The sequence below is a fragment of the Cervus canadensis genome, chromosome 9, assembly GCF_019320065.1.
Source record: "Cervus canadensis isolate Bull #8, Minnesota chromosome 9, ASM1932006v1, whole genome shotgun sequence".
Lineage (NCBI taxonomy): Eukaryota > Metazoa > Chordata > Mammalia > Artiodactyla > Cervidae > Cervus > Cervus canadensis.
In genome coordinates this window covers 67,232,235-67,255,614 of record NC_057394.1, presented here as the reverse complement: position 1 = coordinate 67,255,614, position 23,380 = coordinate 67,232,235, and the positions used below count along the sequence as shown (strand labels likewise).

The 23,380-nt window shown below is 38.9% G+C and overlaps 1 protein-coding gene across 5 annotated transcripts in view; it reads left to right on the top strand.

The window, feature by feature from the left end:
• CAB39L (calcium binding protein 39 like) overlaps positions 1 to 23,380 on the top strand; it is a 90,138-nt gene that overhangs the window by 41,130 nt on the left and 25,628 nt on the right. For all 5 annotated transcript variants that reach the window (XM_043478314.1, XM_043478312.1, XM_043478311.1 and 2 more), the window contains 4 exons: positions 2,092 to 2,256; positions 7,986 to 8,104; positions 17,205 to 17,373; positions 22,321 to 22,380. In XM_043478314.1, the coding sequence (XP_043334249.1) occupies positions 2,092 to 2,256; positions 7,986 to 8,104; positions 17,205 to 17,373; positions 22,321 to 22,380 (513 nt within the window). The remainder of the gene's footprint in view (positions 1 to 2,091; positions 2,257 to 7,985; positions 8,105 to 17,204; positions 17,374 to 22,320; positions 22,381 to 23,380) is intronic.

The window sequence follows — 23,380 nt, the reverse complement described above, 5'->3', positions numbered from 1 at the left end:
TATATTTCAATAAAACTAGAAGGGAAAAGTTCAGAATGAAAAAAAACATCTAAGGGGTTTTACAGTTAAACGTCTGACGGGTTATACTGTTAATACTTATACTGTGTATAATGTTATACATGAAGGGTAAAAAGTTTGTGTTTAAAGACCATCTGACAGTTTCTACACGATGCTGCCTTTTTTCTCTTGTTGGCCACACCACAGCGCCATGTGGGATCTTAGCTCCCCAAGCAGGGATTGAACCTCGCACTGAAAGCATGGAGTGGCAACCACTGGACCGCCAGGAATACCCAGGGCAGCCTCCTTTTAACATTGTTTTAAAGTCCTACTGAGCAGCACTTCCTCAGAGGAAGGCCTTTTTAGTATCTTAGTTATTCCCTCAAAGGGACATTGAATCCTACATATTCAGTCTGTCTCTAAAGTGACTGGGGCTTCCCTGGGGTCTCATCGGTAAAGAATCCGCCTGCAATGCAGGAGGCACAGGAGATGCGGTTTGATCTCTGGGTGGGGAAACTTCTAGACTGAAAAGAGGGCATTCAGGTGGCTTCTGGGATGCTAAAAATGTTCTCTTTTTTGACCTCTGTTTTGGCCACACAAGTGTTTGCTTTATAATTGTTCTAAACTCTATATATGTTTAGAGTAATCTTCTATAGGTATATATGACAATTTAAGAAAACTTCTTACATTTAATAAATTAAGGATTTCTTCAGTCATATCATGAAATGTATCTGGAAATTAATTTTTTAAATAACAACTACTATGAGTTAGTTTTTCATTATTTTGCCTTATTCTCTCTATTTCCTTCTTTAATTATGATTAGACCACAATACTTGAAAGTATTAAAACTATACCTACTTTAAAATATTCAGCAAAGTGTTAACTAATTTGCCTATTCATTTTCCTGACCTGTTTTAAAAAATTTTTTGCTATAATTTTTTAGTATAATTAAGATACTATACAATCTACCATTTTAAAGTGTGCAATTCAATGGTTATTAGTTCAGAAGGTTGTGTACCCATCACCACTATCTAATTTCAGAATATTTTCAGCACCTCATTCTCCCTCCCCAGGCCCTACTCACTGATACACTTTCTTCCTCTATTGGTTCTCCTATTCTTTTAATTAATTAGTTTGGCTGCACTGCATCTTAGTTGCAGCACATGGAGTTTTTAGTTGTAGCATGTGAACTTTTAGTTTCAGCATGTGGGATCTAATTCCCTGACCAGGGATGGAACCTGGGCCCCCAGCACTGGGAGGGTGGAGTACTAGGCACTGGACCACCAGGGAAGTCCCTCTCCTACTTTTCTTTAGAATGTAGTGAGAATTTTTGCTTTTTTTTTAAGTTTCATAGATAACAAAAAGATAGTGGTTATGTGTGAGGGATCAGTGGATTGACAAAAGTTAGGGGTTTTGACAATATGTGATTTTGTACCTATTCCATTTAAAAAATCAGAATCATAGGGATTTGTTGAAAATCATTAACAAACACTTTAAATAAGATTATTTGCTACTGATAAGTCTTCGACATGGATTGAATTTAATTTCCAAGAGTTAAATTTATAATTAATTGCTAGCAAACTTCACTATGAATATGATTTAAAGAAAGATCATTTCAATTATATTAACCAAGTAGAAATACTAAAGATCCCGCTTTTATAAATTAATTTCAGTAATATTTTCAAAAAAAACAAAAACAGTGCCTACTACACGGCTTTTGTTTGTTTTTAACTGTATTGAGTTCTTTAATCATAAATAAGCAGAAAATAGGTAACTAGTGGGAAGCTGCTATATAGCACAGGGGGCCCAGCTGAGTGCTCTGTGATGACCCGGAGGGTGGTGGGGGTATGGGGTCGGTGGGGTGTTGGCGGGTGGAAGGGAGGTTCAGGAGGGAGGGGATATATAGCTGATTCATGGTGTTGTACAGAAGAAGCTCACGCAACACTGTAAAACAGTTATCATTCAATTAATAAAAAATAATAATTACACAGAATTTTAAAAGTAAATAAATAAGCTGGGCTCAAGAAGTGGTTTTTGTTTGTAGCTTGAAATTTTTTTTCACTCTTAACTAATAGCATATATTTTGGTCCCTAGGCTTCAGAAGAAGTGTCGAAATCACTGCAAGCGATGAAAGAAATTCTGTGTGGGACAAGTGACAAGGAGCCCCCAGTGGAAGCCGTGGCCCAGCTCTCACAGGAGCTCTACAACACCGGGCTGCTGGTGACACTCATAGCCGACCTACAGCTGATAGACTTTGAGGTACACCATCTGCCAAACGGTGACAGTTGTGCTTTTCAATTTTTATACACATGACTACCAATATTTGACTGTCATTTTGTGTTACTGCTGTTGTTGTTCAGTCGGTAAGCTGTGTCCGACTCTTTACAACCCCATGGACCGCAGCACGCCAGGCCTCCCTGGCCCCCACTTTCTGCTGGAGTTTGCCCAAGTTCATGTCCATGGAGCTGCTGATGCTATCCAACCATCCCATCCTGCTGCCCTCTTCTCCTTTTGCCTTCAGTCTTTCCCAGCATCAGGGTCTTTTCCAATGAGTCAGCTGTTTGCATCACATGGCCAAATTATTACTATTTATATATTATTTAAAATCCCATTTTCCCCACTAAAACTTCTAAAATCACCTTAATCTTTTTTTTTTTTGAAGCAAAAGGTATACCATAGTTAAGTTTTATGCAGCTAAGTAGTTAATGGTCAATAATAATCAAAGATAACTTGTTGAGTGCTTACTGAACGTTGTACGGTTTTTAAGCACTCTTCTTGTTTAATTCTTTTCTTTTTAAGTTTTTAAAAAATATTTATTTATTTGGCTTGCCAGGTTTAATTGGACATGTGGGATCTAGTTCCCTGACCAAGGATCAAACCCTGACCAGAGATTTAACCCAGACCCCCTGCATTGGGAACATGGAGTCTTAGCACTGATCACCAGGGAAGTCCCTCATTTTATTCTTAAAGCAACCTGTATATGATCAGTACTATATTATTAGCCTTGATTTGTAGACGAAGACCCTAAAGTTTAAAGATATTAAGTAATTTCCCCAAAGTCACTCGGTCACTAAGAGCCTAAGCTGAGATTCAAATGTAGTACCTCCCAGGCCTGTTTCTTTAATTAAAACATTTATACCAATGATTTAAGAATTTTGTTAAATGCTACTTATACAGGATATTTCTCTCATTTTTGAAAGCAGTTATACCTAATTACCTAAATAATATGTAAAACAATAATCTAGAAACATAAGGGGTGAATATGTGTAAGCATTTTATTATCTATGGTATACCTAACTTAGAACAGTGGTTTCGCAATGAAATGTGTGGTTGTAAGACACATTTCATGATGGAAATCTTGGTTTTGATTTGATTGTTGTTTTGTTACTACTATCAGGCTTTAGATACTGTCAGTTAAGCACTTGGATCTCCTTTAATTCTCAGAGATAGAAGAGAATGGAGATTTCTGAAGTAAATTGCTTTAGTTTTGTCACCGAGGAAGTAAAAGGAAACTCATTACAGTGATAGACCAAGATAAGGTCGGGGCTCTGGGGATGTGTGGAAATACTAGCTCACAGTTCTCTGGATGGCATAGATGGTAGAAGATTTTGGCCAACTAGAGCTGAGGAGGAGGAACGCAGGGCAAGGCTGCTCTGTGTGTATGACTAGAAGCAACATGACTGAGGGCCCCACAGGGCCCAGATTTTAACTCAGCCTTCCTTTTAGAAACCCCCGTCTTGTCTATGGCCATACCACTCTGAACGCACCCAATCTGGCCTGATCTCCGAAGCCAAGCAGGATTGGGCCTGGCTAATACTTGGATGGGAGAAACATGTGTCTTTTCCTTCCCTCCCTTATCTGTCTCTCTAACTTTGACATTTTCTGCTCAATTATCTCCTTTCTTACTTTTTCCTCTTGCTTGGCTTGTCATTCTCCCTCCCCATCTTCCTCCCTATTTCCCTTTTAAAAAATATTTATATTTAGTTATTTATTTTGGCTGCACCGGGTCTTAGTTGCAGCATGTGGGATCTAGTTCCCTGACCAGGGATCAAACATGGGCCCTGTGCATTGGGAGTGTGGAGTTTTAGCCACTAGACCGCCTAGGAAGCCCCTCCCCATTTCCTTTTTTGAACCAGACTTAGTGGAAGGGCTTCCCTGGTGACTCAGAGGATAAAGCCTCTGCCTGCAATGCAGGAGACCGGGGTTCGATCCCTGGGTTGGGAAGATCCCCTGGAGAAGGAAATGGCAATCCACTTCAGTATTCTTGCCTGGAAAATCCTACGGACAGAGTAGCCTGGTGGGCTACAGTCCATGGGGTCACAAAGAGTTGGACACGACTGAGCGACTTCACTTTCTTTCTTAGTGGAATTAAAGTGTAGTTTTATCATTGTGTTTATATACTTTCATGTTTCCTTAATTTAGTTTAAAGTGAGGTATTATGGACGTTTGTAGGAGCTGTGCATAGTGGAAAAACCCTTGGCTTAGATTTAGAATTGTTTATGGAGTCCCTGCTCTGCCATTTGGTAGTTTGCAACATAACCTCTTTGAGACTAATCTTTACCATCTATAAAATAGGAATAATATGAACTTACAGCATTGTTTTTAAATATTAAACTAAGTAAAATATATATACATATATGTGTTATGGAAGAACACTAAATACATATGCAAATACATAGATGCCAAATAGTATATTTTCATCTTCTCTCCTTCTCAAACTTAAGTTAAATATAATCTGGTTTATTTTTGTTATAACCCTTGATGTTTGTTTCTTTACTATTTTAGTTTTAAATTTGGTTGGTGAGTGACTGTAAATGGGAAATTCCCCTGCTCTTAGAATATGGTGTTAGATTTATATAAATCTCCTATTGTTTTGAGTGTTTCCCTGAAAGCAGCAGTGTATTAAGCTATTATCATCATTAATTTAGCTTGAGTTAATTTATGAGATTAGCCTTATTTGCAGTGGGATGCTGGAAGGACTATGACCAAGGTTGGTTATGTTTTGAAGACTGAGTCAGGGTGAAATATTGTCGGGTCCGGTGACCTTGTGAAGCCTTGAGCAACCACAGACTATCATAGGTTCAAAGAGCTCGCCAAGAATTGAGGAGATGGGAGTAGACCAAAGAAAAACTTTGTATGTTTCACATCTTTGTGCTACATTGACTTAGGTAACAAAAGAGGAATAGTAAGAAAGTTTACTTTAAAATTATTTGGGAAAAAAAAAATAAATAAATAAAAAATAAAATTATTTGGGAATTAAGTCATTAAATTGCCTAAAAATGGACTTCTACATTATCAAGTAGAGTAAAACTTTACTCTCTCAAATCCTTGGGGAAAAATATTTATCTTTCTAAATATTTGAATTTTTCATGTAGCTGAAGATTAAGTTAACTCTTCAAATGGAGAGAGATAAGTAGATAAGTAGTACTTTTGTGGCTTACTTTACATTTTCTTTATAAAATGCATTGTAGATTATAATTAGCCTCCAACTAATAAAAATAAAAGGAAAAAAAATAAAATAAAAATAAAAAAGCAAAATAATAATAATAATAATCACACACACACACACAAAATGCATTGTAGACATGCCTGTCGTCCAAAATGGTGTACTAGATGTAATAATTTTCCCTGGTGACTCAATACTATCATTACAAAGGCCTACTATTATGATAATTGCAGGAAGTTTTTTTTTCCAGTTTTATTGAGGTGTAGTTGACCAGACAGCTCTTGACTTTGTTCATTCAATTGTCACCTAGAACATAGTTATAAATGAATGTGATATTCAGTAGGTGAAGCCGTCCTCCTCAATCAAACCCACAGAAAATAAATACTTATAAGTACTTTTGGTTGAATGAATGAATGAAAAGCAATTATAGTTGAAAACAGTTTAGTTTTAAGCATTCCACCAATTACATACAGTATTTTCAGAAAGAACGCACCATTATGAGCATTATTAGACTACTTGCAGAAATGTACTATCCATTTCTATGGACTGGAAGTGTTAAAGATCAGCCCACAGGCAGCAACTTTTCTTCTCACACTTAAAGTATCCGCATTAAAACGTGCGTTTTGCATGTTAAGTCACTTCAATCGAGTCCGACTCTGTGCGACCCCATGGACTATTGCCCTCCAGGCTCCTCCGTCCATGGGATTCTCCAGGCAAGAATACTGGGGTAGGTTGCCATGCCCTTCTCTGGGGAATCTTCCCACCCAGGAATCGAACCCGCATCGCTTTGATTGTAAAATCTTTGGTGTATTTTTATAACAGGAAAGGAAAAATATTTCTTCAGGGATGGGCTGCAGCTTTTGCCAGATGGCCAAAAAAGATGAAGTGTTGCTTACAGAGAAAAACAGACCTTTTGTTTAGAAGACACCTACATGGGCTTTTTTTATTCACTGTGAAAAGTAAGGTCTGCAGGCAGCGTTTGGAAGGAAAAGACTGAAAGAAAAGAGCTTTCTTTCAAAGATTCCTTTTGCAGAGCAAAATAACAGAAGTTTGAAAAATGTCCTCTCATTGGGTAACTTTGATAGTAGAAGGAAACAGGAGACAGGAAAAAGGTATGGAGTAAGGGAGACTGAGGCTCCAGAACCGTGACAGAGGAGGGGGCTTAAGGAAAAAGATGATCAGAAATGCTGAGGAATCTTTAATTATAGTGATGTGTAGGATTCAATTGGAAGTTGTTTCTGCAGTGTGCTGTACTTGCCCTTTGTTACCCTTAAACCCTTGATAAAAGAACTATGTACTAATAATATGTTGAATGAAGGAGAAGAGGCAGTTTTCTACACTTGAGATAAACCGTATATAAAATAGCTAGTTGAGGAAATAACTGGTTGTAGAAGGCCAGACAATGAACAGGGGTTGAGAGGAGCTAGGAGCAGGGATTTGAAATCCAGAGCTGACAACAGTGATGGTGGCCCAAGGCGTTGGTTTAGATTGAGCAGCAGAGACTACCTCAGCAATCTGTGTGACAAGCCCACTGCCTTCTTCAGAAATCAGGAGGAAAGGAGTCCAATGGGGTGAGGAAAGTACTGGAAGACCCTGCTGTGATGTGAATAGGGGTTCATTAGAAGACAGACCTTTGGGTTAAAATTGTTTAAAAAGAAAATCTCATTACTTTATAACCATAAATTTTGTCTAATCCTTTAAGCCTTAAAGATGCTGACAGAAAAAAAAATTGCTTCAGCATATTCTTATGAGTTCTGAAAAAAAAAAAAGAGTTATGGCTGAGATTGCAAGCTTTCTGCTTTGTGGGCTCAGGATCAAACTCAGAGCTATGGTTTTTGAGGTTTGGCCAGTATACAAGACACAGTCTTAGACTCTGTGATGTTTTGAAACACAGTGTGATAAGAGATCAAAGGATGAAAACGTATTGTATGTAAGAGTCCATGCATTCATTTTAAAGGCAGGTGTGCCTTGCAAAAATAGGGTGGATGCAGTCAATTGTTCAGGTTGAATTAGAAGGCAGCTCCAAAATGCAGAAAACTTCCTACTGTGATAATTTAATCACTGATGATTATTTCTTGCTACGTTAAAAAAATAAAAGCAAAACAAGCACTGTAGAATCAGCTTCTCAATAAGCCAGTTTATGGTCCTAAGTTTTTGAAACTTTCTATCCCCTTAAGATCTTTTTCTGTTCCCCGATCCTAATTAAAAAGTGGTCCTTAACCTTCGGTTTTATTACTGTAAAAATAGAGATCATAAAGCCTTTAGACACAAGCTTTGACTGTACTTCATGCATTTAATGATTTGAAATGCTTACTATGTGTGTAGGGCATTGATTTTATTTGGCCTTGACTCTGGTTGTTTATTTATTTTTGTACCCATCTTTGGACAAATGAAGTCAAAGAATGCACAGGTGGGAAAATACCATATTAAATGGACTGAGTGTGTGTGTATTTGTATATAAACAGCTTTTGAAATAATGTACATGCCATACAATTCACCCATTTAAGATATACAACTTAATGGTTGTTTGTTTCTTTAACAGGGAAAAAAGGATGTGACCCAGATATTTAACAACATCCTGAGAAGACAGATAGGCACTCGGATTCCTACCGTGGAGTACATTAGTGCTCATCCTCACATCCTGTTTATGCTCCTCAAAGGGTAGGTGCATGCTTCCCTTTAAAGTAGGTTTGAGTTTGGAAAAGTTGTCAAAAGCAGACAGCGTTAGCATCATTTGAGACTTGATCAGTTCCCTTTTGGGTTAGTATTTGCTATGCTTGAAGTCAGTCCGCCAAAGCTACGTCTCTGTGATTGTTCAGGCTGCAACAAAACGCTTTCTAAGTAAAATTCCTCCCACCTCCTGCCCCTCTTTCCTCCACTTTCCTGTCTTCTCTTCCTGCTACATTATAGCTTACACTTCCCAATCCGCCCTCTTTCTGGATGCCCACTTACCCTCTTTGCTTCACTAGTGGCTCAGATGGTAAAGAATCTTCCTACGAGAGACCCAGCTTCAGTCCCCAGGTTGGGACGATCCCCTGGAGAAGGGAATGGCTGCCCACTGCAGTATTCTTGTCTGGAGAATTCCATGGACGGAAAAGCCTGGTGGGATACAGTCCCCGGGGTTGCTAAGAGTCAAACACGATTGAGCAACGAACACTTTCACATTCACACTTTACCCTCTTTACACAAGACTGGATCCCCTCATCACACAAATATACACAGACACGGACGCACACATACAGCATCCTTTCAATGGTTAGCTTCTACTCAGGTGACATGCTTTCATGTGGGGATAGAATAAATACCACTGTATGTATACGGGGCCACAGGGCAGTTAAAAACCTAAAGTCGAGTCAGATAATATAATCCCTGATTATGACTTTTTTATGTTTGCTCATTTACAAAGGTTTCTTGGGCATTGTGAGGCTACTCTAACTCCTACGGTCAGAAATATGGATGTAGCAAGGCTTGGGGACAGCAGCCTTCTGTCTTTTGTCTCTCCTTCTCTGTCTTTCTACTTTACCATTTTGAACTTCACATGCTATTCCATACCTAGTCCATCTCATCTGTTTTCAATTCCCAAGTCCTTGTGCATTTTAAAATATTTAATTGTATCAAAATAATACGTGCCACATAGTTTAAAAACCAGATATAGGACTTCCTTGGTGATCCGGTGGCTAAGACTCCGCCTTCCCAATGCAGGGGGCCCATATTCAATCCCTGGTCAGGGAACTAGATCCCACATGCCGCAGCCAAGACCCGGTGCAGCCAAATGAATAAGCCAGACATAGCAACTAACAGCAGCTCTTTGCTTCTTCCTTCTCCATTCCTCAGTCCCTTTGACCAAAGACACCCACTTTGAGCTTTTTTATTTGTTTATCTGCTATTTACCTCAATATTATGAATTAGGAGCTTTTACTAAGTTTTGATTTGCCCATTTTAAAACATATCTGTTAAACTTCTCATGGACTAGGTGACAATTCAGTTTTTCCACTACCACTACTACTCCATTTTCCTTCCCCTCATCCTCCGAATATCCTTTATCACAATTTTTTACTTCATTAAAAAGTCACATTTATATTATTATAGCTATGTAGTGTACTATTACTTTGTTTTTCCATAGAAAATATTGTTTTTACTGGAGAATTAAGTCTTTAAATTCTGGAAAGGACGATATACTTGTATCATGTATTAGAGTAGTTTAAAATTAAAAGAAACCTTAGGCTTTATAACAAATAGACCCCACAATGTACTGGCCCCACTACAAGATAAATGTATTTCTCACATAATAGAGAAGAACAGATGTTCTAGGTCAGCAGGGGTTCCTTCAAAGTGTGCTTCCTAAGATCACTTTGTTGATTGCCAGTTCAGCCCACAGGAAGGCAAAAGTACTTGGGAGAATTTATGAGCCAGGCCTGGAAATGGCTTGTGTTACTCCCACTCACATTCCATTTGAGAGCACTTAGTCACTTGGCCTCTTAATTCTTAAGGGAACCTGAGAAATGTAGTTAGCACCCAGGAAGAAGAGGAGAAAGGATTTCTGCAGACAGCTAACATTCTCTGCCTTAGTGTTTCTTTGAAAATTTATTCCCCTCCATGTTCTCTGTCCTTACTTTCTAGACCTCCTGTAAGTCAAAGAAAAATCTCTGAGATTGATTTATTAACTCTTCTGTTTGTCTTTTTGTCTCACTAGTCAGAAGATGTTCTTAATTGTATCTTCCATTGAAGATAAACTCAACTGAATTTTCCTTTCAACTACCCTATTTTTAATTTATAAGAACTCTTTTTTGTTCTCTGATTATTCCTTTTTCTGGTCTCTTGAACTTATCTCTGTGACCTTGGGCAAGCCTCTGCAGCTTTCCATCAAGTCTCAGTTTCCTTATCTGTAAAGTAAGAGTAAAATTTGTAATATTACCTTTGCACGAAATAATGTTACATTGTATGCATTGTCAGACAGATTTGGGTGTCCAGTCAGTCAGGGTTCTGCTATTTACTGGCTAAGACTGTGGGCAAGTTACCTAACTTAAGTCTTGATTTCCTCATTGCAATCTGAAGACAATAATAACGCCTACTTCACTAGATCATTATGAGTCTTTAGTGTTTAGTAGTTTCTGCAGAGTTTAGCACTGAGCACATGGTACTCTACTTGGTAACTTCTAGTCTAAAAAATTATTATTACTATCCCTCTTAAGAGCTGCAGTTCACACTGAGTAAAATTTTGAAGAAATATAATTAAGACCATACATAAGTGTCAGAATAATACTGTAAAGGGAAGTGTTCATTTCCACTTCAGGCAGATCTACAAGATTTAATGGGATATGATCCGCACACCTGGTCATTGGTGGGAAAGGCTGAAATGATCAATTTGTACCCCCATCTGGAGATTCTAAAATGTTCAGCTAAAGCATTTGACATTATCCTGTAGGAAATGGGAAGCCATTGGATTGTTTTGGGAGAAACAGATCAGATTTGTGTTTCAGCAAGTGAAGACAAATTAATAGTCATTTGAAGTTGGCTTGCAGGACGTCCCTGGTGGTCCAGTGGTTAAATTAATCTCTGGATTAAATTAAATCCAGAGATTAAATTAACTGCCAGTGCAGGGGTCCCTCCATGTTCGATCCCTGGTTCGTAAAGATTCCACAGCCATGAAGCAACTAAGTCCGTGCGGCACAGCTGCTGAGCCTGCCCGCCCTGGAGCCCGTGCTCCGCAGCCAGAGAAGCCACTGCAGTGAGAAGCCTGAGCACTGCCAACAGAGAGTAGCCTGTGCCTACCGCAACTAGAGAACGCCCAGGCACAGCAATGAAGACCCAGTGCAGCCAAAAATAAATAAATTATTTTAAGTTCATCTCCTTTAAAAAAAATAAAATGGTGTTAGCTTGTAAATAAGTGCTCCCTTGACAGTGCTGAAATGTGTTGTCCTCCTAAAAATGTGTTGGAAAGCATGTCAGCTGATGTGGAAGAGAAGTGGTGTGGATGGTTTAAAACGGCATCTTCCAAAAAAAAAAACAACGGTATCTTCTGCAGTGAGGTCATTATGTGAAAGGAGACACGCAACTCCACGAACTGCATTCTTGGAGTGGGAATTATTTGTTTGGAGGAGCTCCTTTCTGTAGTTGCTGTCACTGAGTAGCAGTCAGATGATGGCGACTGCCTTGTGTTTATTTTGTGAAAGAGCTGCACCAGACACAAGTGGCTCTGCTAAAGACATGGGTTTAGTGTCTTCTTACCAAGGAAGTTATAAACACATGAAAGTTATTACTGTTAAGCTTTAAGAATTCAGATTAATGAAGAGGAGGGGACTTCGTGGACTTGGTGGTCTAGTGGCAAAGTCTCCACACTCCCGACGCACCAGGTTTGATGCCGGGGTTTGATCCCTGGTCAGGGAATTAGATCCCACATGTTGCAACTAAGGAGTCCATGTGTGCGTGTGCATGCCAAGTCCTTCAGTGGTGTCCTGACTCTTCGCGACCCCATGGACTGTATGCCCTCCAGGCTCCTCTGTCCATGGGATTCTCCTGATCCCATGTTGCAACAGAGAACAAGGATCCCACATGCCACAACTAAGACCCAGCACAGCCAAATAACTAAAAAATTTATTATTTTTAAAACTTCAAACATTTTAGAAATCTATAACATAGAAAGGGAGTGTATACCCTATTCCCTCCCAAAGAAACGGTTATCAACAATTTGGTGATGAGTTCTCAAGTTTTTGTCTCTATTATAATGATTCTTCCTTTATTTTGTAACCCAAACTTTAAACTCATTCCTTCACATCCTGCTTTATAGATACCATTTATAGAGTGTTTGCTATGTGCCAGATATTACATTCAGTGTCTTTACTTATGCTGTTTCATTTAATCCTTCTATCAATACTCTGAGGACTAGGTATTATCCTCACCATTTTACAGATGAGGAAATTGAAACTTAGAGTAAGGCTATTGCTCAATGTTATATATGCAGCTGAGTGACAGCCAATTTTTCAGTCCAGATCTGATTCTAAATTCCGTCTTAACCATTAATACATCCTTAAAAAGACTTGAAGCCCTTCAGATAGGAAGGGAGAGGTAATTATAGAAGACCCTGGGGACACAGTAGACAAAAAGAAGCCTTAAATGGAACCACCGTGTCTGAATCAACTTTCCCCGTTACCATTTTCTAGGTTAGCTTGAAATGCCGGAAGTTTAGCTAGCCATTTGGTAAAGGTCAGCATTTTTACTGAATTATCTCTTGTAAAGTTGCTCGAAAACTTAGAACATAACTTGACTGGTGCACTCATAAAACAAACAATGATGTTATATAGGGATATGGTAGTAACATGCTATATTGGACCCAAGTTTAACCATAAAGAATGTAAGACAGAAATAAGTTGATTCTTGTCTATCAAAGAGAATCATTTGGATATAGGATACAAAACTTGGCAAAAGGATTTGGAGCCCAAAGTTTATGAAAAGATTATTTAAAAGGACTTTCTCACTTTAGACGAACTTTTCTCCTGGCCCATGTAAAATGACATTCCAGGATACTGAGAGAATTTGAGAATGAGGTTGCTAAACTGCTCTCAGTGATCCATAAAGAACCACTGCCAGTGGAAGGTCTTCCAAGTCCAATATTAAAATAATAACTTTCTCCTAATAGTCTTATTTTTAAAAATTTTATTGCAAAGCTTTTTTCAACCATATACAAAAGACAGAACAAAGAAATCCCATGTCCCAACCTTCATAACCATTGATATTTTGCTGTGTTTATTTTTTCTTCCCAATACCACTCCCTTGTTTTTTTTTTTTTTGTAGTATCATTATGATCTACTGGACTTAGTGTGTTTTCATACATCTTATGTAATTGTAGTTTTAATCAAGCATCAACTTTTTAAAGTACATCTATATAAGATGTATAGAAAAACACTAGGAAAAGTTTTATAAATTATCTTTCAGCAAGCACTTGGCCTCCTCAATATAATCAAGAAGTTTTGCTTCTAATCTAGAAACGTGCTTACTTTAAAAATAGCGAGCTAACACTGTCCATTGAAAAGGCCTAGAAGCAGTAATGACCCAATGTTAATGACTATCCCTAGCATTCAGATTGTAGTTTCTAATAACCGTTTCTAACTAAAAGGAGCCAGAGTCCTTTGTAGAAATGGCTAATTCCAGGTCTGCGTTAGGAAATGTACTGGCCAGAAAGCAAGGAAATGTTCACAAACTAATGGGAGTGATATCAAAAGGACATGGGTCATCTTGAAAAGGCTACTTTTGTTTTTGATGCTTTTCCTAGTGCTGGCTGCCCTTGTTTCCTCTGTCAGGAGCAAGAAAAGTCATTTTTCTCCTTACATAATATAATCTGCATTCTTAAACTGAGATATTCTTGCACAGGATCTTTCTTCAAATCATTTTATGTATAATATTTATTGTAGCTCACCACCAGATGAGATAAGCGCTCTTATACTTTCGCTTTTATTAAATTTGAAACAGATCTTATGTGCTATTATTTGAATAAGCATGCATATAAAATAGTGTGCCTTCACACTGACACAGTTAACTATACAGTCCAGACTTCCCATGTGGTTTCCCAGATAGCTCAGTGGTAAAGAACCTGCCTGCCAATGCAGGAGATGCAGGAGACTCGAGTTCAATCCCTGGGGTCAGGAAGATCCCCTGGAGTAGGAAATGGCACCCCATTCCAGTATTCTTGCCTGGAAAATTCCATGGAGAGAGGAGCCTCGTGGGCTACCGTCCATGGTGTTGCAAAGACTCGGATATGTCTGAGCGACTGAGCGTGCGTGTGTGCATATGATCTAAACAGCAAATCAGAAGGAAGATATGGTTCAATTCTATAAAATAATGATTTACATTCATTGGAATAACTTTTATCAGCAACTTGCCACTAAGTTAGTTGTTGTGGAGAACATAGTGGTTTGTCATGGTCCTTGTCCTTGAGACCCTTATCCACAAGTAGAATAAAATAGATGAGGTAAATATTGATTCTTTACCAAACCTAAGGATATTAATGTTCTTGGGATTTGAAACTTAAGGTATTTAACTCATGGAGCACTTCTTTATATAGCAAGCAATAAACTATCAAAAGTCAGTATCCTGGAGGATAGTTAGGTTGAAGCATGTGAATTACAAGTTCCTTAAAGGGTACTGAGGAAAATTAGGAATTTCTTTATACATCCCAATATACTCCTAACTTTAAGAAGTTGTCAGCTCAGAGGAATGACCGTTCCACTCTTGGGCACAAACTACTAGAATGGAATGACCAATGTTCTGACCCAGAGTAGCATTTTAAAAAATACTCTCTTGGTTTTCAAGAATAAATAGTCTGTGCATCACAGATGGTTCCAATAAACTTCACCTAATGAAACAAAAAAAAAGGAACTATACACGAAAGTTGTGAGTAGAAACTTTTTTTTTATAGTTTCTGTGTGACGAATTAAGAAATGAGAATGGCTAGAGATCATACAGTTTTTTCTATAAGCCAAAGTTTGTGTCTTATTAGAGACCCCTAGTATTAAGAAGTTTAATCAGAGTTTGAAGTTTACTAAATTCTTTATACACCTTTGTGAAAGACATTATACTAAGCACTCTTTGGAGACTAGGCTAAGGATAGAGGCAGGTACCAGTAAATAAGACACAGATACCACATGGAGATTCACATAGAGGAGGAGGGAAAGTATTAGGATGAGTAAAGCGTATCCTTAGCAATTAAGCTGTTTGTGAGGAGGTAAAGAAAACAAATGAATAACAATTTATTGCAATGGGCCATACTGAAGAATGAGAAATGTGTTAAAGTGGAATTACAGACAAGCTATTGGAGGAGTCTGAAGGAGGGGAGGGTGACTCTGAATGGTAGGTGATTGGAAACACTTCAAGGAGGAGGTGGTATTTGAACTAAGTTTTGAAAAATGAGAGAGAATCTTAGAGGTGAAAACTTATGGAGCAGGGCATTCTAGGTTGAGAGAAGGCCTTACCTCAAAGAATTAAAGAAGGTGATGGGAGATGAAATTGAAAGGTTAAGTTTTAAAAAAAAAGGTTAAGTTTAAAGCAAAATTATGAACATCCATAAATATCTTACTAATAAGTCTGGATTTTAATTGTGTGCCCCTTAATGTTTTTTCTCTAGGTCAACAGTCTTCTTTTTTTTTTTTTTATCATTTCTTCAGTGCTCTATTAGTAAATGACTGTTCTTCTCCTTCACATTTCAGAAAATGTACCCCTCTTTATGACATCTTTAATAAAACCTAACTTATAACTCTTCCATGCATGCCAATAGGCTGATTTTCAAATTCTTCTGATAAGAGAAATTGCTAATACTATAAACTGGCATTTTTTAATATTCTACAAAGAATTGTACCTATTTGAATATATATGCATTTAATGTTAACATGAGTTTTTCAGGGAATATTCAGATGATATTTGTGAATATTATTCCACATAAAAATGGAACAAAATGAATAAATACCACCCTGGTTTAATGACTTCTCTCAGATACCTTTCTTTGCTGTTTTCCCTACTATAATTATAAATGTGAAGTTGCCAAGTAGCCTGTTTCCTAAATTGTGGGAAAGAGATTTTATTCTTGAATCTGAAGTTCATGTAAATATTCTTTTGTTATGCTTGAATCCTCAATTTCCCTCAGCCCAAATTTATTCCTCAACCTACCCCAACCTCTAAAGCTCTGTTGACTTCCTCTGAACAATATCCAAGACCTGCCCACAGTCCTCTGTTCTACCACCATCGCCCAACCCAAGCCGCCATCGTCTCTAGCTGGGCTGCTGCCCCTCCTCACTAGCTAGCCTCCCTGATTGCCCTTCTTTTCTGTTTTACAGAAGTCTCCACAGGGAGCCAGAATGATCATTTTTAAAGTTTCTGATCAGCCATGTTAATTGCTTACATTAAACTCTCCAAAGGCTTCCTACCACACTTACCTTGGCTTTCAAAGCTGCTGGTTCTTTCCTTGGACCCTTTGCACTTTTAGTTCCTTTTCCTGGAATGCTTTTCTCCTTCCAGGACCACTTAGTCTAAAGTAAAACAAATTAAGGAGTCACACCCTCTAGCGTACCTATTTTATTTTCTTCAGTTTCATAGCCCTGAAGTATATGAAATTATCTGGTCATTGTTTATAGTCCACTTCCTCTCCCACCAGATGCATTTTCACTAAATTGTGAACGCTAGGAAGCAGTAACCTTGTCTACTGACTGTTGTATCCCCAACAAAAGATACTGTTGTATCTTTTCTAATCCTTTCCAAGATTTCTTTTTTTTTTTCCCCAAGATTTCTTTAAGCGTGTCGAACTGTCAACATTTGATATCGCTTCAGATGCCTTTGCTATTTTTAAGGTATCCCCAGCATCTGAAATCCCACTCCAGTACTCTTCCCTGGAAAATCCCATGGATGGTAGGCTGCGGTCCATGGGGTCGCTAAGAGTCGGACATGACTGAGCGACTTGACTTTCACTTTTCACTTTCATGCACTGGAGGAGGAAATGGCAACCCACTCCAGTGTACTTGCCTGGAGAATCCCAGGGACGGGGGAGCCTGGTGGGCTGCTGTCTATGGGGTCGCACAGAGTCGGACATGACTGAAGTGACTTAGCAGCAGCAGCAGCATCTGAAATAGTGCCAGGCCCATTGTAGGTATTTAGTGGGTATTCAGTGAGTGGTGTTTGAATGAACTGAGACAAATGGTACCTATGCTTCCATTAACAGCAGTATTGAAATGGTTCTTTTGATACATAGTTCTCTCTTTCTCTGTTATTTGTGCTTTAGCTATGAAGTCCCACAGATCGCCTTACGTTGCGGTATTATGCTGAGAGAATGTATTCGACATGAACCACTTGCCAAAATCATCCTCTTTTCTAATCAATTCCAAGATTTCTTTAAGTATGTCGAACTGTCAACATTTGATATCGCTTCAGATGCCTTTGCTACCTTTAAGGTAATTCCTTGCCCCTCCCCCACCCCACCGCACCCCCCCGGCCAGAATCAGCAGGGTTATTTAGTTTCAGTACTTAAGTCACTTGGCTCTAAGAGGCAGTTTAATTTTACAAAGCAGAAAATTGTATTTCTTAGACCTGAGCATAGCCAACCATGTATGATGTGGATCATAAGAGAATTCAGTAAACAGAACGCAATCTACTAGACCCGTCTGTCACATTGTAGAAAGGGCAACTCAACATGCTTGTCATGGGGCTTCCCTGGTGGGCTGGTGATTAACAACCCACTTTGCAATGCTGGGGACTCTGGTTCAACCTCTGGTTGGGGACGATCCCACATGACATGAGGCAACTGGGCACATAAAAAGTCTCATCTGGCCAAACAACAGTTGTACAGTGGCTACAGGTGAAGCCCCCAAGAGTATATCCTAGAACACATGGTAGGAGGGGCCTTGGTGCGTCAAATATGAAGAAGGACCTTTAACACAAAGGACCATTCCATTTCTTTCTAGCAAATATCTGTGCCGAAACAATTAAGAAGGTGTTCTTTATTAGTAAATACTGTAGTGCCATTTTTTCCCCCCTTTTCTATTTGATGACCCTTCGCCATCATGGAAACAAGTTAGTTCCTTTTTTGAAAAACCATAGATAAGACTTCACAAATAGCTGTACACCTATAGCAGCTCTAATGAAGGGGAAAAGAGCAAATTCAATTCAGTATTTATTTCTGAAAATTTCCCCAAAGATTTTTCAACATTTAATAGAATAAACAAGTGTGATGATAATGTCTTGACATCATGTGATCAACCCAATTTAATTTTCAGCACAATATTGAAGCACAAATATAAATTAGGACAGTTTGTAGTTGAGCATATTTTTTGTTGAACTTAAGTCCCCGAGAATCTAAATAACCTTAAAAAAACTTTCCTGGTATGCTACTGATATTAAAAATGCCACTTTTCTACATTTTACCAAAATTCTGTGGTCAATAGAATGTGATGAATGCAAGTCGCTTTTTAAAAATCAATTTATTTATTTTTGGCTGTGCTGTGTCTTCATTGCTGTCTGTGCAGGCTTTCTGTAGTTGCAGCTAGCAGGGGCTACTCTTCCTTGTGGTGTGAGGGCTTCTCATTGGAGTGGCTTCTCTTGTTGAGGAGCACAGTTTTTAGAGCACAGGCTCAGTAGTTATGGCACACAGGCTTAGTTACTCCGAGGCATGTGGGATCTTCCTGGACCAGGGATCGAACCCTTGTCCCCTGCATTGGCAGGCAGATTCTTATCCACTAGGCCACTAGGGAAGTCCCACTTTTTTTTTAAGGAACTACTTTCAAAGGGACTTGATTGGTTGGCTGGTTTGGGCTTTTGTTTTTAACTTCTTAGGTTTAGCCTTTTTTTTTTTGACCTGTAGGATGACTGTTGGTCAGTTTAATTATTGATGTTTTGACATTATTGGATTATATTTTTTCATGGTATTGTCTGCAAATTTTCCATTCCCCAAGAAGATTCCTTACAACCACAGTCTCTTCCATGCCCCACCCCCCCAAGAATTGACATGCTGAAAAGTGGTTTGAATTCCTTCTCTGTTTGCACCTGATTTGCTGTACATCCTTGAGCAAGTTAGGTAACCCTTGGGCCTCATTTTCTTCATCTGTGAGATGAGGAACATAATCCCCGTCTTTGCAGAGTTGTGCAGATTAGAAATAACCTATGTAAAGTATGAAGCACACTCTCTAGCACATAGTAAAACCTCTGTCAATGCAGCTGCTGCTAGCTGCTGTGGTCTTGGGTCCCTGCCATGGAATGTGTGTCTCTGTCATTTCACCCCAAATTCTTCCAGGCTGTGCAGAATTCACTAAAATACCGATATCAATAATTTTTAGCATAAGACTTAGACCGTGCAGAAGCTAGTCCTGTCAAAACAGAATTGTTAGGAGGTGGGATGAAAGAGTACACTATTTTGAATACTTTTTAAATTTTTAAAAATTTGAATTTTAGTTTTCTTGGCAATTTCCTGGCTTTTTCCTTTTTTGGGAGGATCCTAGCTATTTTTTTTCCCACTCAGTTCTTTGGTCTTTAATAATGCAACAACTGTATTTGTCTATTGTATATACATATACACCTTTATATTGTGTATATATACACATGTGTATATATATACACAGACACACATATATAAGATATTATAGAAAAATCCAAGTGAATGTTTTGGCCACCCTATATATGTATATGGGGGCTTCCCAGGTGGTGCTAGTGGTAAAGTACCCACGTGCCAACGCAGGAGAGGTAAGAGACACACGTTTGATCCCTGGGTCGGGAAGACACCCTGGAGGAGGGCAGGGCAACCCACTCCAGTATTCTTGCCTGGAGAATCCCATGGACAGAGGAGCCAGGCAGGCTGCAGGTCCCAGTCCATGGGGTCACACTGAGTTGGACACAACCGAAGCGACTTAGTATGCATATATGTATATGGGGCTTCCCTGGTGACTCAGACGGTAAAGAATCTGCCTGCTACGCAGGAGACCCGGGTTCAATCCCTGGGGTGGAAAGATCCCCTGGATATGGTACAGTCCCTCCAGTTTTGTGCTTGCATTATTATGTGTATAAATTTGAGGGTATATCTATGTATATATGATGTGTACACACTCACTTATTGTCTCTATCCACACACGTATGTGCTGGAGGAATTTTTCCCTACCCTATTATATATTCTATTGTTGGATTTTAAAGTTACATTTTTCCCTTAGAATCTGAAGGAGCTGCTGCTCACAGAACCCCTGCTTATTCCTCTCTCTTTGGTGTAACACCGATGTAGGGTGAAGGGAAGACCTTCGCAGGCAGCATTTATCTGCCAGGTACCTTTCCGGGGTCACCATCGTTGCAGGTATAGGGCCTGAGGCCATGGCAGATTGTGATCCTTGTACTCAAGGCTGATGCCTGGCATCATAGATGCAGAGCTCCATGGGTGCAGCCATCCAGAGTGCCTGCTGCAGCCCATGCAGAGACCTTTCTAACCTGAGTCAGCTCAGAAAACCACTAGTAATGCTCAGGAGATTGGGGAGGTGAAGAAAACTGGGCATTCCAAATATCCACTTAGAAAAAGACCAGGGACCCCAAAATAATGCTATAGAACGAGGGTGCCCCTGATGTAGCAACTAGTTTGCATTTTGACTGGGATGAATTCCTTAGAGGGTTTTCCCATTTTAAAATCCCAGTTCCAGAACTGTACTGTTACGTTCTCCTGGGGAAATAAGTACCTGTCTCCATTGATAGGTCCATTGGTCAAACAGGTTGTGATGATAAGTAATAGAAAATGAAGTTAATTGCCAGTTTCATTATTTGGGGGCTTGAAAATTTTAGTGCAAACTGATGAGGACCTACCGTATATCACAGGGAACTCTAGTCAATACTCTGTAATGACCTATGTGGGAAAAGAATCAGAGAGTGGATATATGTGTACATGTATAACTGATTCACTTTGCTATAGAGCAGAAACACAACATTGTAAATCAATTATATGCCAATAAAAATTTTAAAAAAGAAGACAGAAAACTGTAGTGTGAAGTACTTTAAATATTTAAACTTTTGTTGAAATAAAAATAAGTGAGTTTTACAACCCAGAACTCAGTGGCAGCCTGGAGGGGTGGGATGGGATGGGAAAACAGGAGGGAGGTTCAGGAGAGAGGGGACATATGTATACCTGTGACTGATCCATACTGATGTATGGCAGAAACTAGCACAATATTGTAAAGCCATTATCCTCCAATTAAAAAAATTATTTAAAAAAAAAGTGAGTTTTACCATTGCAGCTGCCTTCTTTTTCTCTGTGAGGTTATGTTGTGTATCTTGTATATACTTTTAATTAAATTAGAAGTTTTAATTAAATATGTATTAAAGCATAAGAATTTATTTTGGAAAACTTGAAAATTCATGTTGTTTTTAATTAAATTCTGCATAGTACTAGGCAAGGCTGTTAGCCTTTAAGCTTATTAAGAGGATTAGCTGGGGCTTGTTTTCTTTTGACATCAAGGTGACTTAAGGTTATAATTTAGGTGTGAATTTTTAATCAAACGTTCTTTTATGCTTTTGTTCAGCTTCCTGGGAGTTATGCCTATAATTAGATCAGGCTACTTGTCCTCAACTTTGAAAGGGTGCATTGTGCTACTTAGTAACTGCACGACACTTCACAGCCCATTAAGCCAAGGCAGGGCCAGGACAATGCTGAGATAAATGTCATTCTTGTGGGACTTCCCTGGCGGTCCAGTGGCTGAGCCTCCACGCTCCCAGTGCAGGGGCCCGGATTCCATCCCCGGTCAGGGAGCTAGATCCCACATGCCATAACTAAGAGTTTGAATGCTGCAACTAGAGATCCCACATGCCGCAACTAAGACCCAGTGCAGCCAAATAAATAAGTAAAGTAAATATAGTTTTTTAAATGTCATTCTTGTGCTTCCGAGAATCCTAGGCACCTCCATTTCAAAAGTGATTAAGCAGAAAACTAAAGGTCAGTCATTGAAAATCTGTTACCTTGTGAGATATGGTTTTAGTCCGTTCAGAGTTTTTTGTTTTTAATAGTTATTAATGACATTTTTAAAAGATCATCATAAGCTTTATTTGAATATTTATTGTATCATATTTACAATGTAGAGTTATGGGCTTGAAGAAATATAATGTAAGCTTGTCTCTTTGGTGACATTTGTTTCACTAGTTAAATTATTTCTATAATCTAACAATGACACGCATTTAAAGCACTCTTTGTTGTTTTTAGTGTGAAACAAATTGTATTTCACATCTTAAATGAAGAAATGGAAATAATTCTGGGATGTAAATGAAAATATTCTGAAATTGTTATTCTTCAAATTAATTGACTTAGAAAGTCTTAGAAGAAAAGAATAGATTTGTAAAATTTATTGCCTATAATAATTTTGTTTCATTGACTGTTCTTTTTCTAGGATTTACTAACCAGACATAAAGTGTTGGTAGCAGACTTCTTAGAACAAAATTATGACACTGTAAGTAGAAGTCATTGTTAAGTCTTTATCTCATTCTTCCTTTCTCTCCCTCCTTCTTAGATCTCTTAGCACTTATTTATATTTATGAGAGAAGTTGAAACCAACCATCCACCTGCTTGGTTTATTACCCAGAAGTCAGATCATTAAGAAACTATGAAAAATAGAGGATAGCAGGAGATCAGGGCGTCCTTGTTTTTCTTATCTCTTCCTGTTGTGCTCTGTAGCTCCAGGAAATAACTAGCACCAGCTCACTTCAACATTGACTTAAGAGCATCCATGTTGCCCCTAAGAGGCAGTGTATATGTACGTCGTGTCCGACTCTGTGCGACCCCATGGACTGTAGCCCACCAGGCTCCTCTCTCCATGGGAGTCTCCAGGCAGTAATACTGTAGTGGGTTGCCATTTCCTTCTCCAGGTGATCTTCCCACCCAGGGATCGAACCCATGTCTCTCACATCTCCTGCATTGGCAGGCGGGCTCTTTACCACTTGTACCACTTGGGAAAACACAGAATACTGGAGTGGGTTGCCATTCACTTCTCCAGAGGAATCTTCCTGACCCAAGGATCGAACCCAGGTCTCCTACATTGAACCAGATGCTTTACCATCTAAGCCATATAGGGCACCCCACCCTTAATAAAATGAATCATTTTACATGGTTGATAACTAGTTTCACTGACTAGTAGAAATACCAAAATATACATCTGTCTTCCAGCTCCCTTCTCTAAGGGTGAATCCATCTCATCCTTTTGATAATCAGCTATCATTGTGACTGAACCAAACTTACCCGGCATGCAGCAAAGCCAGTCTACTGACCCCGGGTTGTGGTGACAGGAAGTCCAGCATTTACTGCAAGGCAATAATAATAATGCTCAAATCCCGAATAGTTTTCCAGGAACCAGTGAGGGTTGTGAGTGGACTGTCTTCTGACTGGTTGGTGGTAAGGTGACAAGGTGGTATATCAGGGGTTAACATCATCAACCCCTTCGTTTCAACCAGTAT